The sequence below is a fragment of the Lagopus muta genome, chromosome 26 (genome assembly GCF_023343835.1).
Source record: "Lagopus muta isolate bLagMut1 chromosome 26, bLagMut1 primary, whole genome shotgun sequence".
Taxonomy (NCBI): domain Eukaryota; kingdom Metazoa; phylum Chordata; class Aves; order Galliformes; family Phasianidae; genus Lagopus; species Lagopus muta.
In genome coordinates this window covers 2,775,004-2,789,647 of record NC_064458.1, presented here as the reverse complement: position 1 = coordinate 2,789,647, position 14,644 = coordinate 2,775,004, and the positions used below count along the sequence as shown (strand labels likewise).

The window sequence follows — 14,644 nt, the reverse complement described above, 5'->3', positions numbered from 1 at the left end:
AGGCTGGTTCCAACACAGCAACATCTGAACAAACATACATTATGAAATCACAAAGTCGGGTGTATTCTTTCATTGAGGTGATACAACAAGTGGACAAAGCTCATGGGATTTCACTGTGGGGCAACGGGCTCATCTTAATTTCGGAGGGAGAGAAGAGACGTGTTATGTGGAATAGGTCTGCTTGACATCCTGTGGAAGTGAAAGGGTTTCAGCCCTGGAGAGGCAGTGTCAGACTTTCCTTTAGGCCCTGTCTTAGACCAGAGAAAGAGTTCTGCCTACCTCCAACTGTTCCACCTGTAACCCCAGGAGAGAAGTTCCCCATAGTGTGAGAATTAGTCAGTCTGGTTGCAGCTGACGACACGTGGACCAGACTGGCAGCAGCTGGCATGGAATTAAATAAGGACTGCAATACTGAGGAGTTTGTCACCGAGTTGAGGTTGGCTTGCAAGGCCATAGGGCCGAGGGGGAACTGCGATCCAGTGGTCAAAGTGTTGAGGAAGGGATGGTGCGTCTGCACAGACGATGCTGGGTTGCCTGCTGAAGAAACAGCAGTAGAAAGGCTTTTCCCATTCAGAAGGCCACCAGACGAAACAGCAGCAGAAATGAAAAGGTTATGGCCGTTTTTAAACTCCACGTCTCGGTCCCTTCCTTTGCCAACCTTTCCGTTATGCTGCAAAGAGTTTTTCTCCGAAGAACCCCCCGCACGAATGCTCATTTCGCTCATGTCTTTGCTTTTGACTCCTGCCCGGCTCAGGTCTTCCCCCTTGGCGCCGCCGAGGCCTTCGAGCTGCCTCTTGTTCAAGAAAGGATTTGTTTCTGATATCCCCACGTCTTTGCTCCGCTGCGACTGGAAACCCAGCGAGCAGGCGGCAGCCGTCCCGTCCGAGGCCTTGTGTGGAAGAGAAGCACCATCGATAAAGCTGTGTAAACCAATGTCAGTCGACAGCCCGCCGTTGTAGGCGAACCCGTTGGTGGGGTTTGTGCTGGGGCTGAGCCCATCTGCCCCCGACGAGGGCATGGCCATGCCTTTCCTCGTGTGCGCCATCTTGGCGTCCATGGCGAGGCTGTCCTCGGAGGACGGCCTGAAGGCAAACAGCGAATTCTGGCTCAGAGACGACACAGACTGCAAGGGACTGTCCGTGGTTTTGGTCAGGTTGATGTCAGATATTGGTGAGAAAGTAGATTTCCATTTACTGCTGTTCATGTTCTCGTTGGGTTGTGCTTGTTTCCTCCCAGATAAGCTGCCACCTGGTTTGGAAGAAAGGTTTCTAAATACCAAAAGGCAGTTTGCACTGAACCTGCTCACTACAAACGTAGGTTTTGCCTTCAACACCTGGATTTTATCCGCCTGTAATTCTATTCCTGATCCCAAAGCAGAATACCTGTGAAGTCACCTACGCATCCTTTAAATTTAGCTTCACATCTGGTAAGTTTCAAGAACGCTGATCTACTCTTGCTCTACAGATCCCTCCCCAAGTCCTAACATGGCACAACACAACTCATCGGATCTCTGGTGGCCTGTGACTAGAGAAAGAACTGACCCAAGATCTGTAATTATCAGCCACCTGTCTTAATTACGATAACACAAAGCCCTGGTGGGATGGCACTCTGCTCATCAGCCTTCTATTAACAACACCTTCAGCCACCCCACTCCCCAGCCCATCGTCCCAAGCAGTTTACATCTCTCACACCCACCATTTTCAACAGTCTTCTGTGGAGATTTGCTTTCCAGCGATATCGTTGCAATTTTCCTCTCGATCCTGGTGGGAAAATAAAAAGGTTACAGCACTCACCGCAGTCGTTTGCTTTCATATTTACCCTCAGAGCCTCACGTTCACATCCTAACAGTTGACTGAAGCACATAAAGCCAAGGCCCTACACGGGACAGGAAAACCATTTAGAAATATCCACTAAAAGCTCAGCAGAAGCTGTCACAGACTCTGTGCTCTTCGCCAAGGTCGATGCCTGCTCAGAGCACGTCACCATTGCTCCTTCATAAGGTTGGTGTCATTCATGCACGCTCACCTGGTGCTGTTGTGCTCATCTTCAGATCCCTGCTCGTCATCTGACGTGAGAGGGGAGTAATGAACGCCGTTGCTCTGAGTGAGGGGCTTTTCCTTTTTCAGTACCGGGGGCTGGTCGTTGTCCTGGTAAGGAACAGGAGAGTTCTTCAGGGAGTTTTCAGGAGAGGAAATGGCTGTTATTTCTAAAGGCTGGTTAATGTTATTGACCTGGGCAAGAAGGAAAGAAAGCAGTTACGGGTGAGAGCACCGCTTTAGAAACAAGGCATCTTGTTTAGGATATGAATGCGCTCAGCTTTAGGACAGGCCAACTTGGCACTGCCACTGCTCTCCCCCAGCACCATGCAGCAGAGCCCAGGATGAAGGCTTTAAGACAACTCGGGAAAATATCTTATTTTCATCATTTGATTTTATGTTTGAACGCAGAAATGAAGACATGGCAAAACGACATTTCTTCTCAAACTGCCACTGCAGGATCCCACGAGCACAACTTGTGGAGCTGGCTTATTAACGTGGGAACACCATATGCTTCTGGCACTCGTGAGCTGTTTAGTCAATCTTAGCTTAAACTACGTTCAAAATATTTAATCTACAGGATAAAAAAGAAAAAAGAGCAACTTCACTGTAAAAACAAGCTTTGCTGGAAGAGGCGAGATTGCTTGTTAATTTTTAGTGCTGCGACAGGAAGAACTCTTTGGAGACGTCCTCCAAAGGCATTCAGGGCCATGGAAGGGCCCTGGGCAGCCTGGTGGGGGCACCCAGCCCTTGGAGGGGGGTTGGAACGGGGTGAGAACCTCGCTGTGATATCTAAACCAAAGCAGCTCCCTAACATTCAGCAGCTCCCCCGGCCTTCAGAGGGGCCGTTTCCAGGGAGGGTCGTCCCTCCAGTCGCAGCCAGTAGCCCCATGATGGCCTCACGCCCAAGAAGAAAGCAGCGGAAGCTGACTTCTAACTCCAAGAAACCTCCCCAGCCCTCTCTGCAGCCCTTACCATGGAGTTGATGTTGAGCGGTGAACCCGATGGCTGCGTAAAGAGTCCAGACACAGCGGGCAAGGATTTGCGTTTGGGGGAGACCCCGGAGCCCCCGCTGAGGTTCCCAGTGGAGGATCTCTTCCGCCGGCCGCGCTTCTTCCCGTCCTGCGCGTGTGCTGGGCCGCAGTCCAGCCGAGCGCTCGCGGGCAGAGGGCTGTGCTTGGTGGAAGGGGATTGTTTTACATGTCCTGTATTAGGAGAGATTGTAAAGATGATTCTTCTCTTGGCCTCGTTCTCAGGATCTGAAAATGCTGCATCAGACTGAAGATCCCCCTTTGTTCCATCGGCAAACATCTTCTGAGCATCTGCATAGTGCAGTCCCCCTACCAGGCTCTGGGAGGTGCCATTTAACCTGGGGCTTGCTGAGTGCTGGTGAGCAGGGGAGCTTTGCCCAGAGTTCCTCGACTGCATCATTAGCAAAGGATGTTGTGGAGTGGAACTCCGAGACCCTACTGAGTTAAACAGACTCCCGGAGTCGTCCAGAGCTGCCTGATCAACACTATGGTTAAGATGGGCTGGGCTGTTTGTAAGATTTCCATTGACTGCCACGGAGCCAGAAGAGTAAGAAAAACCTGTTGAAAGGGAAAGTATACATCACTGCTTCTGCTGAGCGATAGGTCACAGTGCTAGATGTGTGGGATGGCTGGGGCTGGCTGGCCGTGCAGTTGGGATGCTGGCTCTGCACGCTCACAGTTCCACTCAGGCCGTAACAATTTGCTCTGCTCTCTCGTCAGTGTTGTATGGGGACAGCCTGGAATGGAACCTCCAGTGAAAGGTTCTTGTACACTGTTACACCTCCTGAAGTTGGGGCTCCTGTTTCTCTGCTCCTTCCTATCATCGAGGAAATAAGGGCCAAACTGAGTTGGTTTCCTTCCTCGAAAATAAGGGACTCTGCCTATACAGCCCAAGTCCTGCTCAACGCTAAACAAACAGCAGTGGCTTCCAAGTGATGGGATCTCACTGCAGCACAATGCCATCTGGGATAAGCCTGGGAAGGGGATGAGGTGTTTGTCATGGCATATCACAAATGGGTTCAGTGCTCTAGGAAGGCCTCGTCTCCGGGCTGCCTTCGTGGAAAGGGCAGAAGGGAATACAGTACTGTTTTACATCAGCTTTTGAATAATTCTTTGCTTGTGTAGAAAATTGCAGCCAAGCCCTTCTTTGCAGAACAGATGCTACAAACAACACAAGCCCCTCAAGGTGAAAAACACAAAGAACAAATGCACTCTGACGAGGGATCAGCTGCAGGGCAGCTTCTGTATGCAAGAACCTACGTTTCTCTGTCCACAACATTTCCATATCCTGAACAGCTACAGGCCACAATTCCAACAGATGGGCGAGCTCAGAAGTGATGTCTGTACTTAAAGGCATCCCTACTCTTCCCCTTGTTTCCCAGATTCTGGTGCCTTTACAGATGCTCATGAGACATCACTGCGATTTCCTTAAAGGAATTAATTGTACTATTAAAAAATAAATAAAAAACCCTCCACCACCACCCTGCAAAAGAGAACTTTTCAGGTGACAGTTCATAGGATAGCTGTGGAATAGCTTGGATGGCTTGCAATGTGCAGAGATCAGAATCTCCTCATCCACAAAGAGAAATGTACCAAAACCCAACCACCGCAGCTCAGATAAAGACAGACTCCAACGAAAACTCCACACTGAAACCTATCCAAGCTGCAGGCACTGTTCTGACAGGCTCAGAAGATGATAATCTGTGATCCTTTGGTCTGGTGACAAAGAGCACACCTCCCTAACGCTGATCAGCCCGGAGTGATCCCAAAACTCCAGCTGTGTGCCCACGTGCTGTGACAGAGCACCTCCGCGCCGCTGAGGCTGTTACCTGAGGTAGCCAAAGCCAGTGGCTTGTTTCCAGCAGCATTGCTTACACCATTATGAGAACTAGCACCAATCTGCTTTTCAAGTGTCGATGAGTCTCTGCTTTGATGAACTGGGCTAGGTGTGCTTCTCTGCGGGGCAGAAACAGGAGCGTTAGTGCAGGAAGGGTACTCAGAAGTCACCCGTTAAAACAAAATTCACATGCAGTAGGAGATTACCACGGAAAGCAGCTCTAATCCCTGGATACCCCAGATTTATCATGTTTTGAGAAGAACACAGGCCGTTACGGGACACAAAGACACGCTGCCATCTGCTGCAGTGCGGCGGCACCCAGCGTGAGCTCCACACCATGCACACACAGGCTGATCCAGCCTCAAGTTGGGCTCATCCCTCACAGCTGGGACGTCGCCCACAGACCACCCAGCAGAGGCAGGGACAGACCTGTGGTGCAGGCAGGAAGGTGTGGGGGCTACAAATAAATCAATTGACAAATGGGATTCCCAGCTCCCGGAGCCACAAACTGCACAAACTGAGCCTCAGAAGCTGCACTTTTCCACAAGGCAAACACTCAGCCCTTCAGCTCGAGGCACACACTTTGCTCTTCCTCCTGGCTCAAAGTACCACCGCTCCACAGACACAGGAGCACGGATAAGAGCCAGGAGGACGAACCCCAGCAGCAGCACAAAGCACTCAGGATTAGCAGCCCGCTATGGATTCCAGCACACAGCACCCCATTTCTGCCCCCCGTGATGGCACTGAGGGATGGAAAGCACTGATAATGCCTTACTCACCACCTTCTCAACACGGCTAGGCAGGACTACGCTGGCCAGAGGGATGCTAACAGGGAGCTTATTGGGCTGCACTGTGCTGAGAGGAATACTGATGGGTAGGCTGGTGATAGTTTCTCCATTACTCACAGAGGTTCTCTCTCTCAAAACCTGTGAATGCAAATGATAAAGTCATGTTCTCAACTGTAAGCTGTTACTGAAGAGACATTCTGAGCTAATGGCAATGTGCTTGTTTAGATTTTGTTCTTTTTTCCCTCATTAAGAATTACATAATTAAGAGTGATAACTATATCACTATATATGCTCTGGAAAGCCACGCATACAACACCAATACAGTGGGACAGAGATACCCAACAGCACAGAGACATAAATTAAGGCTCCTGCTGCCCCTAAGCATAAGGGAAAGGCTGCCTTAGGCGAGCTCCTGCCCCAGTCACAGATTTGTCACAGCTCTGTGAAGAGCACTCAGCTGGCTGACTTCATAGCCTGACATCCTCTGAACACAGAAGATGGAGCAGTCAGAAACATTTCCATGGTAACCTCCTGTTGGAGGGCACCTGCTTGCTCTGAAATGAGCACCATGAGGATTCATGGCAGGACCGACTGCATGCTTGATTTTTTTATTTTCTTTTTTTAATACAAAAGCAGTCTGGTTTTCAAGTTGAAGCAGACACTCAGCAGACCAATACAGCTCTACTGCATTACCAGCATATTTGGTATGCAAACCAGCGAGTCAAAGGTGAGCACATCTTACATGGGCACCGTATTCTCTTCCTCTAGCCAGTTCCTCTTACTTACTGCACCATGATTCCTGCATTCCATGTCATTTTCCATGCCAAGCTGACCACAGACCAGAACACGTCTGCTTCTCCCAGCCTGGAAACCTTCTCTTTGCTCTACCAGCTGTCAAGTCTCCATGCTCACACCAAAGCAGATCTCTTACCTTCTCGCCTGCAATCGGTAAGGCCGCTGGGGAAGAGGGCCGAGTTTCCTGAGGACTCAGCTTGATGCCATTGGAAATACTGGGGCTTGGATATGTAAGGCCGTTCTCTTTGACATGGTCAGCTCTGCAACAGAGGTTTGCCATCATCAGAATACGAAGCTAACAAATTCTGCTTTGCAAATACTCCTGCACCAAACCCAAGGCACCATAGCACCGTGTTTACCCAAGCAGCTGAACTGCTGGTTGTGCTGAGACAAAAACTTTAAGTGAACAGAACTCTACCTTTAAAAGTATTTTTCCACAATCCAAATAAACCACTGCTATTAAAAATAATCATTGAATGGTTTGGGTTGGAAGGGACTTCAAGGATCACAGAGCTCCAACCCCCCCATCACATGCAGGGCCACCAACCTCCACATTTCACACCAGGCTGCCCAGGGCCCCATCCAACCTGGCCTTGAACACCTCCAGGGATGGATGGGGCATCACAGCCTCTCTGGGCAGCTGTTCCAGCACCTCACCACTCTCATAGCAAAGAATGTAGTCAACTTAATGAAGCCCTTCCATCAAGAGATGATGGCTCTCACCTCTGCATCTCACTCGTTGTTGCTTTTCCATTGACTGCATGGTCTTGATTCAAGTGTCTCCTTAGTGCTATTTTAGCAGGGGAAAACCTGGTATAATCAGGTAAGGACAGGCTTGCCATCCTGTCTGCCTTCTGCCTGCTGTGGTTTGGGGTGCATGGAACTATTTCTTGGTCCAGATGAGAAGTCATGTACTGAGGGGTGTTCTGCTTGGAGGACGGCCTGCTGAAAGTGTTGTGAATCTCATAGGGAGTTGCGTGGCCGTTCATGGACAGCTCAGGGCTCATGCCATTGACGTGGGGCATAGGAAACTTGGAGCACTCGAGCTCCAGCTGGAACCTGCCATGATCAGCCTCAGCATCACGGCTCAGATGGGTTTTATTCCGTAGCTGCACTGACAGTGACTCATCCGACGGCGTGTACGATTTCAGCTGCATCAGCTCCTGCTGCCTTTGGCTCTTCTCAAGTTCCACAATGCTGATCTTTAAGTAAAGAAGAGGACAATGATAAAAGACCACACATAATAACTGTAAGGCATGGCAGCTCTGCTTCAATGCACCTTACAGAACGAGTGACCCCATCTCTGGGAACGATGCAGAAGGGGTGACCCGTGCTTTGAGGAACAGATTTCAATGTGCTGCTCTGAGCCACAGCCGAGACGTGCAGGGAAGGGGAATGGCTCAGAAACTCTCACATTTCACAGTTTGGAAGCAGATAAAATGTCTCTGATATAACAGAGAGAATACAGAATAACCCAGGAGTGTCAGTCTCTGAAGACACAGTCATACTCGGTACAGACACGACTCCTGCACATGGATTAGCTTTAGAATTACACAAAGAAGTGAAATTCTTTCACATTTCGTTTCACTGCAGCGACATTCTGTGGGACCTCATTCCAGAAATGAGACTTCAGAAGACTTTATCTTGAAGCCACATACTATGCAGACAAGCAAGACCTTTCTTTTCACCAGGCCATGCTTTTAAATGACGTTTAATGATACATCATGATTCCTTCTTCCACAACATTACCAGACAATGAGGTCACAGCATCTCCTTTCTTCAACAGTTGTCCACATCCTTGTTCTCCAAGCTCACCAAATCCCTCCTAACAACAGGGGCTGATCTCCAGATAAAGCAGCCACCAAGCTTACCCCCTAACAGCATATTCAGCCAAGCACTCTCATTGCCCAGGAGCTGCCCTGGGTTGGTGATGCTGGCGTTGTGTTTTGCTCTGTACCTGCAGTTCCAAACAGTGCTTTTGTTTCTCAGAAATCTGATTCTTCAGCGCCTGCTTCTCCTTCAGCAAGTTCTCCAGTGACAGCGTGGACCAATCCAGCTTCAGCTCTTCGCAGCGTGCCTTCAACTGCAGAGACATGAGATAAAAGGATCAGAGACAGCTCTCAGCATTTCACACTGCTACGAGGTGAAAGGCACTCACCTCTCAGTAGGGTAACAGCAAGAAGGTTCTTAACGGGCCCAAAACTCCCCCCAGCTTAAGCCAGAGGGGCACAAAAGGGCCCTGTAGCATTTGTGTCATGTGGGAGGAGGTGAGCTGGGTCGTTCTCAAACCAGTTATCACTCACCAGACCCACGACCAGATCCCCCCCTGCCTACCTTAAAGTCTGAGTTACTGAGATGAAAACTATGAGCATATCAGCTCATGCTCTTTCCCCCTCGGATGAAGGAGAGCATCCCTGCTGCTCAGACACAAGCTCTGTACGCACCAGCTGCAGGCTCTGGTTCCTGAGTTCACTGTTATCCTTCTCCAGCTGTTTGGTCTGTTCTTTCAGCTGCTGATTGTGAGCAGAGATTTCCTTCTGTGCCTGAATCAGGTCGTTGTATGTCAGAGCCTTCACTCCCAACTAGGACACAGGAGGAGGGGGGAGAAGGGAAGAGATGGCTCAGTAAGGCCTTGACACACCAATTCCAGATAATGGCCCATTCAGAAGCAAGGCTGAGGAGACCTGCAGCTCCCAGCACCCCTGAGGCACTTAATTATTATTAGAGGATGAGGAAAAGGGACAGAAGTGCATCATTTGGAGCTGCTGTTCAGCCTTTAACCTGGAAATTGGCATTTCATTTCTTGCCAGTCCAGAGCACTATTTTTGTACAGAGCCTCTACACTTCCTCCTGCACTTCCAACCCAAACTTAATCAAAGAGTGAAAGAGATTCCACACGATTTAGCAAAAAGGAGGCTGCTCTGAGACCTAGCGCTACTCTGGCCTCATTTTTCCCCAACCCATCTGCATGCAGATGACCACAAGCACACGCTGCCACCAGCCCACAGTCACCTCATCCAGCTTCTGCTGAAAAAGACGTTTGATTTCCTCTTTCTGTGCCTGGCAGTGGGTGAACAACTGCTGCGCCGTCCCCAGTAGCTGTGCATTCTTCTCCTGGAAGTGGGAAAAGACACAGCACACCTTTAGCACCAATGCAGCACGGTGCAGCTCAGTAAACTGTTCACATTTAGTCTGCACAGCAAGCTGGGAGTGAATCTGAGACCCGTGAACAAACCCAGCTCTGTGAGCTGCATTTGTCAGCTTTGCTGAATATAAGGAAGCTGGAAACAGCTTTGAAGTAGTTTCTTCCACTCAATGGTAAAACATAATCAGGACAGTCTTAATTCATTTTTACCCTCCTACCGCATTGTAAAGAAGTAGTAATAATCACATCCTACAGAGCAGAACTGGAACAGATTATCTGCAGGAAATCTGTTACTAAAAAGGGAACAGAATCCGAATCTCCAGAGCCCCAGCTCAGAGTTTTCCTACACAGCACTCAGCAAATGGAAACACGCTGTGGGGGAGGTGGGAGGAAAGCCAGGAATCAGGCAGAGCACTGGGAGCAGTGATGACAACACGATGCCTGCAGCCACCAGAGCCCTGTGCTGGCAGAGCACCTCCAGCCCATTGCATTCCTCAGCTCGATACTTGCTTGCTCATTTCATGGTCACACATGCAGGCAGCAACGTGCAGGGATGGGGCTGCCTGAAAAGCCTCATTTTTCAGCTCCCCGTAGAAGGGGAGAAAAAAGTTCCCACTTTTCTCCGACTTGTGCTGAAGCCAAACAGGAATTGTGCAGAAACTGAGCTGTGACTCCGGAGAAAGAGGAGGAGAAGGGCACAAAGTGTCCTGATCTTCCAAGCAGTCCATTCCGATCCAATGCATGCAAGAAAACACCGGGCCCAGCAGGCAGCTGAGTGGCTGCAGTGCTAACCTGACCTCCCCTGTGCTGCTGGTATGGCTGCTCTGCTCAGCACCAGCTGTCTCCTCCAGCCTTGCCAGACAGCCAAGGAGCTGACAGCTCCATCTAAGGGTACTTGGTGAACCAGCAGCTCACACAGCTTGTTTATTTTCAAACTGTATTCACAAAGGGTTTCTCTTGTACTGTAAAAACCCTCATGTTAGTTATTGAACAGCACACAGCAGTGCCTCGCCCTGAGTTCTGCTGCTGGGAAGTTTACCTGGCTGTGCTCTCAACACGGAGCTCTGAGTGCTTTAATGGAGTGCAGCAACCCCATTAAAAGCATCTTTTCAGCCTGACTTTCCCATTTCCATGTCAAAGTACAAAGCAGCTGTCAGACACCAATGTGAGCCCATTACCTTCCCCCACTTCAGTTCTGTTTCCAGAGCACAGCACCATACCTGCACACCAACGCTTCTCATTCTGTTTTCTGGGCAAGGAGGTGAGTTAAATTTATGGTGACTTTTCTGACAAGTACAGAACAAGAAGGGAAATAGGCTGCTTCAGGAAAAAGCTGAAAAATAAACTGCAACAACCATAGGGAAAAATCCATCTCCAGGAAGAGCACAGCAGCGCCAACTCATCGCCAGCAGCGAATGGGGCAGCACAAGTTGGCCCTTCTCATTTGGAAGAAGAGTTCCCATGATGGAAGATCCCATAATCACCAGGACTAGCACAGAAAGCACTTAAATTATTCATTGACTGAGGTGAAGCAATACAAGAAAGGCTGTTTCAGCAGTAAGTCTCCTCCCTCTGCTGGAGGAACAGCTCCACAGCACAGCAAAACGCAGCACTGGGCAGCAGCTCTCGGTCCATGTGCACAGTACCACGAATTTCAACTTTTCCCACCCATGTAATCTTTACATATTGGCATTATTAAGTGATCAGACAGAGCATCCTTTGGCTAGGAGACAGGTGCATTTATTTCTGACTGCAGGCTTCAGTTTGTCACACGTTTAATGAACCATTCTGATGCTCAAGCACTCAGGATTCGTTGAGGCTTTTACAGAGGGAAAGGAGTAAGATGTCAAAAACCAGAAGCTTCCTGCATGTGTGCACACAGCTCTGAATGTCACAAAAGAGGGAAAAACAGAGAACTGAGGCAAGCCTTCCCTGGCCACATGCACTGCAAGCAATGCATCTTCCCAGTTTGCAGACACGACATTCAAACATGCAAAGACTGACGAAGCCAGCGATTAAACCCCCATGCACTCATCCTGATTAGCACTCTGGCTGAGTCTCTGCCATCAGCCTGTGCTGCACTGCTGTTCAGATGCACACAGCATCGTTTCCAGGTATCTGGTAGCCCAGCAATTTTGCTTAGAAGCATTATAAGCACATATACACCCACCTTCTCCTGCTCCAGTAACTGTTGCAGACTTGCTTTATATTGAGGAGTTTTCATGTATGCCATGAACTGCATGTACTGGATCTTAAAAGAGTCTGCAAGGAAATAAGGAAATCATGTATTTTAAGCATAAGAAAGCTCCTGTTTTGGTCCATTTGCTCCCCTGCCCCCCAGGCCCTGCACTCGCTGGCTTTTTGTTTGGACTCCCAGTCAGACCAAGCCATTAAAGATCAATGTAAAGCATGCTGAAAACAGTCCCCTGAGTGCAAGCTGAACTCTGGGATCCATCAGCTGCTTTTCATAGGTAACCCAATGGAAATTATGTGAAGTGCACTCAATAGTGAAGCTCAGAGGAAGGCAGTGGGTGCTAATGGTGTGCTTGCACGATGAAAGAGGAGTTTGCTTTTAATACACCCAGCAGAAACAACACAAGGCCAGCTATCAAAGCCCAAACCCTTTCTCCAAAGATTACTTGCAGTAATCCTCACCCTCCTTTTACTTCTATGATGCAACACACCTTCCTCAGCCCTCCTGGGACATTACATCACAGCAACCACACCATTGCAGCCATCCTGCTGCAATCACAGGCAACCTGAGCACGCAATGGGCACTGCAAAGACTTTGCATCAAGGTTTTCCTCCAGAGAAGTGTCAAATTCAGACAGCACCTCATTTTTGTTTGACTTTGCAGTGCATTTCACAGGGAAAACAGAGCTGCTGTCATTTAAGAGAATGGCTTCATTTAAACTGAAGTCATTTCTGATGAGCTATTTGCACTGAAAGCTATTTTGGATTCCTGCTAAACCCCAGTTTCTTCCCTTTGGTGCCAAGCTGAAACAAAATCAAAACCAAACACAGACCAAGACAGCAACTTCAGCAGCAAGATGACCCCCACTCTTCTTCCTCTTCTTCCACAGTGTCTGCCCATTAAAAGCCCTCTATGTTTAGAAACCCCAAAGCAAAGGTCTCCTTCACAAACAGTGATGCCACAGCCTTACCTAGCAGCTTCTGTAGTGCAGGTGGGGTGGGTGTCACCAGCAGCTGGTTGGATGAATGCCGTTGCACTTTAGGAGGTAGTTGGTAATATGGACTATGAGGTGACTTGTATGCATCTGAAGGGAGAGACACGACAGCCATTCAGTTGGGAAGGGCACAGAAGTTTTACCACTCCAAAGCATTCACCTGCAGTGAGATTTGCTAACTGTGCTGAACAGACACACTGCAACCAATTGCTTGGAAGGGCAACTGCAGCATGGCCTTAGAAGCAGCAGTGAGAACAGGGCAGCTCCAGCTCCTGGCCAAGCATCTCCAGGCTCACAGAGGCACACCTCCACTTTGCTTTGGTGGTAAGGGAGAAGGTATGGCACAAACCACACTAAAGCAGCACTGAGGAAGAATGAGCTCAGTGCATCCGTTATTTACGCTCACACAGAGGGACAGGCTGCTCTGAACTCACCCTGAGGAGAGGATGAAGATGTCTGTGACACAGTTTGAGCATGCAGAAGTTCTAGTGCAGTTTGGTTCTTCTTGGTCTTGCGCTCTGTATTTGCAGTGTTCATTTTCTTGGGACGCCCTCGCTTCCTGCCTGCCATTTTCCTTCCTTTTTTGCTCAGTTTTTTCTTCCTTGCTTTAGAGGGAGATGGCTTTTTAACAGCATTTGCCCCAGCTTTTTCTTCTTCAGCACCAGAATCCTAAGAGATTTTTTTATAAGCAGAAAGCCCTTCGGTTATTGCTACCTACACAAGCAGCATTTCTTTTAAGCAAGCATTCCTAACTTCGTTTAATACATTCATGAAAGTCAACTGTTCAACAGGTTGCCAATGAACTCAGCTTGCTTGGAACAAGAGCTGTCCCCAGCAGCCCAGAAGCTGTGCTAATTCCCTCACTGCAGAAAGCCAAGTTTAACTCTTGTCTAAGAAGAGCTGGTTGCTCTCCTGTTGTCTACACAAGTCAACACAAGTCCTGCTCAGTCTTCAACTGACTTCAATGAAAGTCAGAGCAGATCCACGTCTTTGTGCACAGACACTGCATTTCAAACAGTCACACAACTGAATGAGACAGGAAATGTTGCCAAAGATACTCAGCAACCCTGAGCAAGACTCGAGGAAGAGCTCTGCAAGCAGCACTGAAGGCAGCTCAAGCAGCTCTGCCATTCATGTGGCAATGCCTTTTTTTTGCCCCAGAATTATCAGGGCAATGCCCAAGTGTCACTCAGTCCTTTCCTCAGCAGCAGTGACAGCAGTTTACACACTGAATGCATTCCCCCTGCAGGACAGTCACCTTGTTTTCTTGAACCTTTGTTGGAGTAGTTGTGTTGCTCTTGTTTTCTCGCTGTTGACGACGTCTAGCTGCCTCTTGTTCCTCCTGAACAAACGTTTTAGAAGAGTCAATGACTTGTTCCTGTGTTCCTCCCTTTCTAACACAGATCCCTGCCTTTCCTCTCTTGGCCCCAAACTCTCCCCTCACTCCACCCCACCTTCCCAGACCACTCACTGCAGTTAAAGGTCCCTTACTAAGCACTTTACCCACACATCCAACATTTCCTGTACCACTACATCACTACAACAACAATCTCATGTGATTTGAAGTGTCAAACCATTCATCATCACCCCATTCAACCTTCACCAGGTCTGCACAGCAGCAACTTCTCAGCTTCATTTTCTGCTAGGCATACAGACAAGGAATGTCACTCTGCTCATGTCATCTTTCTGGTACCTTCCAGGTGAGGTTAAACTTGCATAAAGATTCAGACACCTTCTGCAATCTGAGCAGTGTATCATCCGGGCTCTATAATAAATGGCAGGTTGAGGCATCCTCCCTTTGAAAACAAGGCAGTTCTACAGCAC

At 48.9% G+C, this 14,644-nt stretch overlaps 1 protein-coding gene across 5 annotated transcripts in view; it reads right to left on the bottom strand.

Moving 5' to 3' along the window:
- DOT1L (DOT1 like histone lysine methyltransferase) overlaps window positions 1-14,644 on the bottom strand; it is a 60,586-nt gene that overhangs the window by 8,381 nt on the left and 37,561 nt on the right. For 3 of the 5 annotated variants that reach the window (XM_048927896.1, XM_048927897.1, XM_048927900.1), the window contains exons 13-27: window positions 14,079-14,162; window positions 13,255-13,489; window positions 12,797-12,910; window positions 11,803-11,894; window positions 9,500-9,601; window positions 8,932-9,069; window positions 8,445-8,570; window positions 7,211-7,689; window positions 6,624-6,747; window positions 5,684-5,830; window positions 4,897-5,023; window positions 3,012-3,625; window positions 2,026-2,231; window positions 1,696-1,760; window positions 280-1,248 (exon numbers count right to left, since the gene is read on the bottom strand). In XM_048927896.1, the coding sequence (XP_048783853.1) occupies window positions 280-1,248; window positions 1,696-1,760; window positions 2,026-2,231; window positions 3,012-3,625; window positions 4,897-5,023; window positions 5,684-5,830; window positions 6,624-6,747; window positions 7,211-7,689; window positions 8,445-8,570; window positions 8,932-9,069; window positions 9,500-9,601; window positions 11,803-11,894; window positions 12,797-12,910; window positions 13,255-13,489; window positions 14,079-14,162 (3,622 nt within the window). The remainder of the gene's footprint in view (window positions 1-279; window positions 1,249-1,695; window positions 1,761-2,025; window positions 2,232-3,011; window positions 3,626-4,896; window positions 5,024-5,683; window positions 5,831-6,623; window positions 6,748-7,210; window positions 7,690-8,444; window positions 8,571-8,931; window positions 9,070-9,499; window positions 9,602-11,802; window positions 11,895-12,796; window positions 12,911-13,254; window positions 13,490-14,078; window positions 14,163-14,644) is intronic. The other 2 variants (XM_048927898.1, XM_048927899.1) reach the window with 2 other exon arrangements.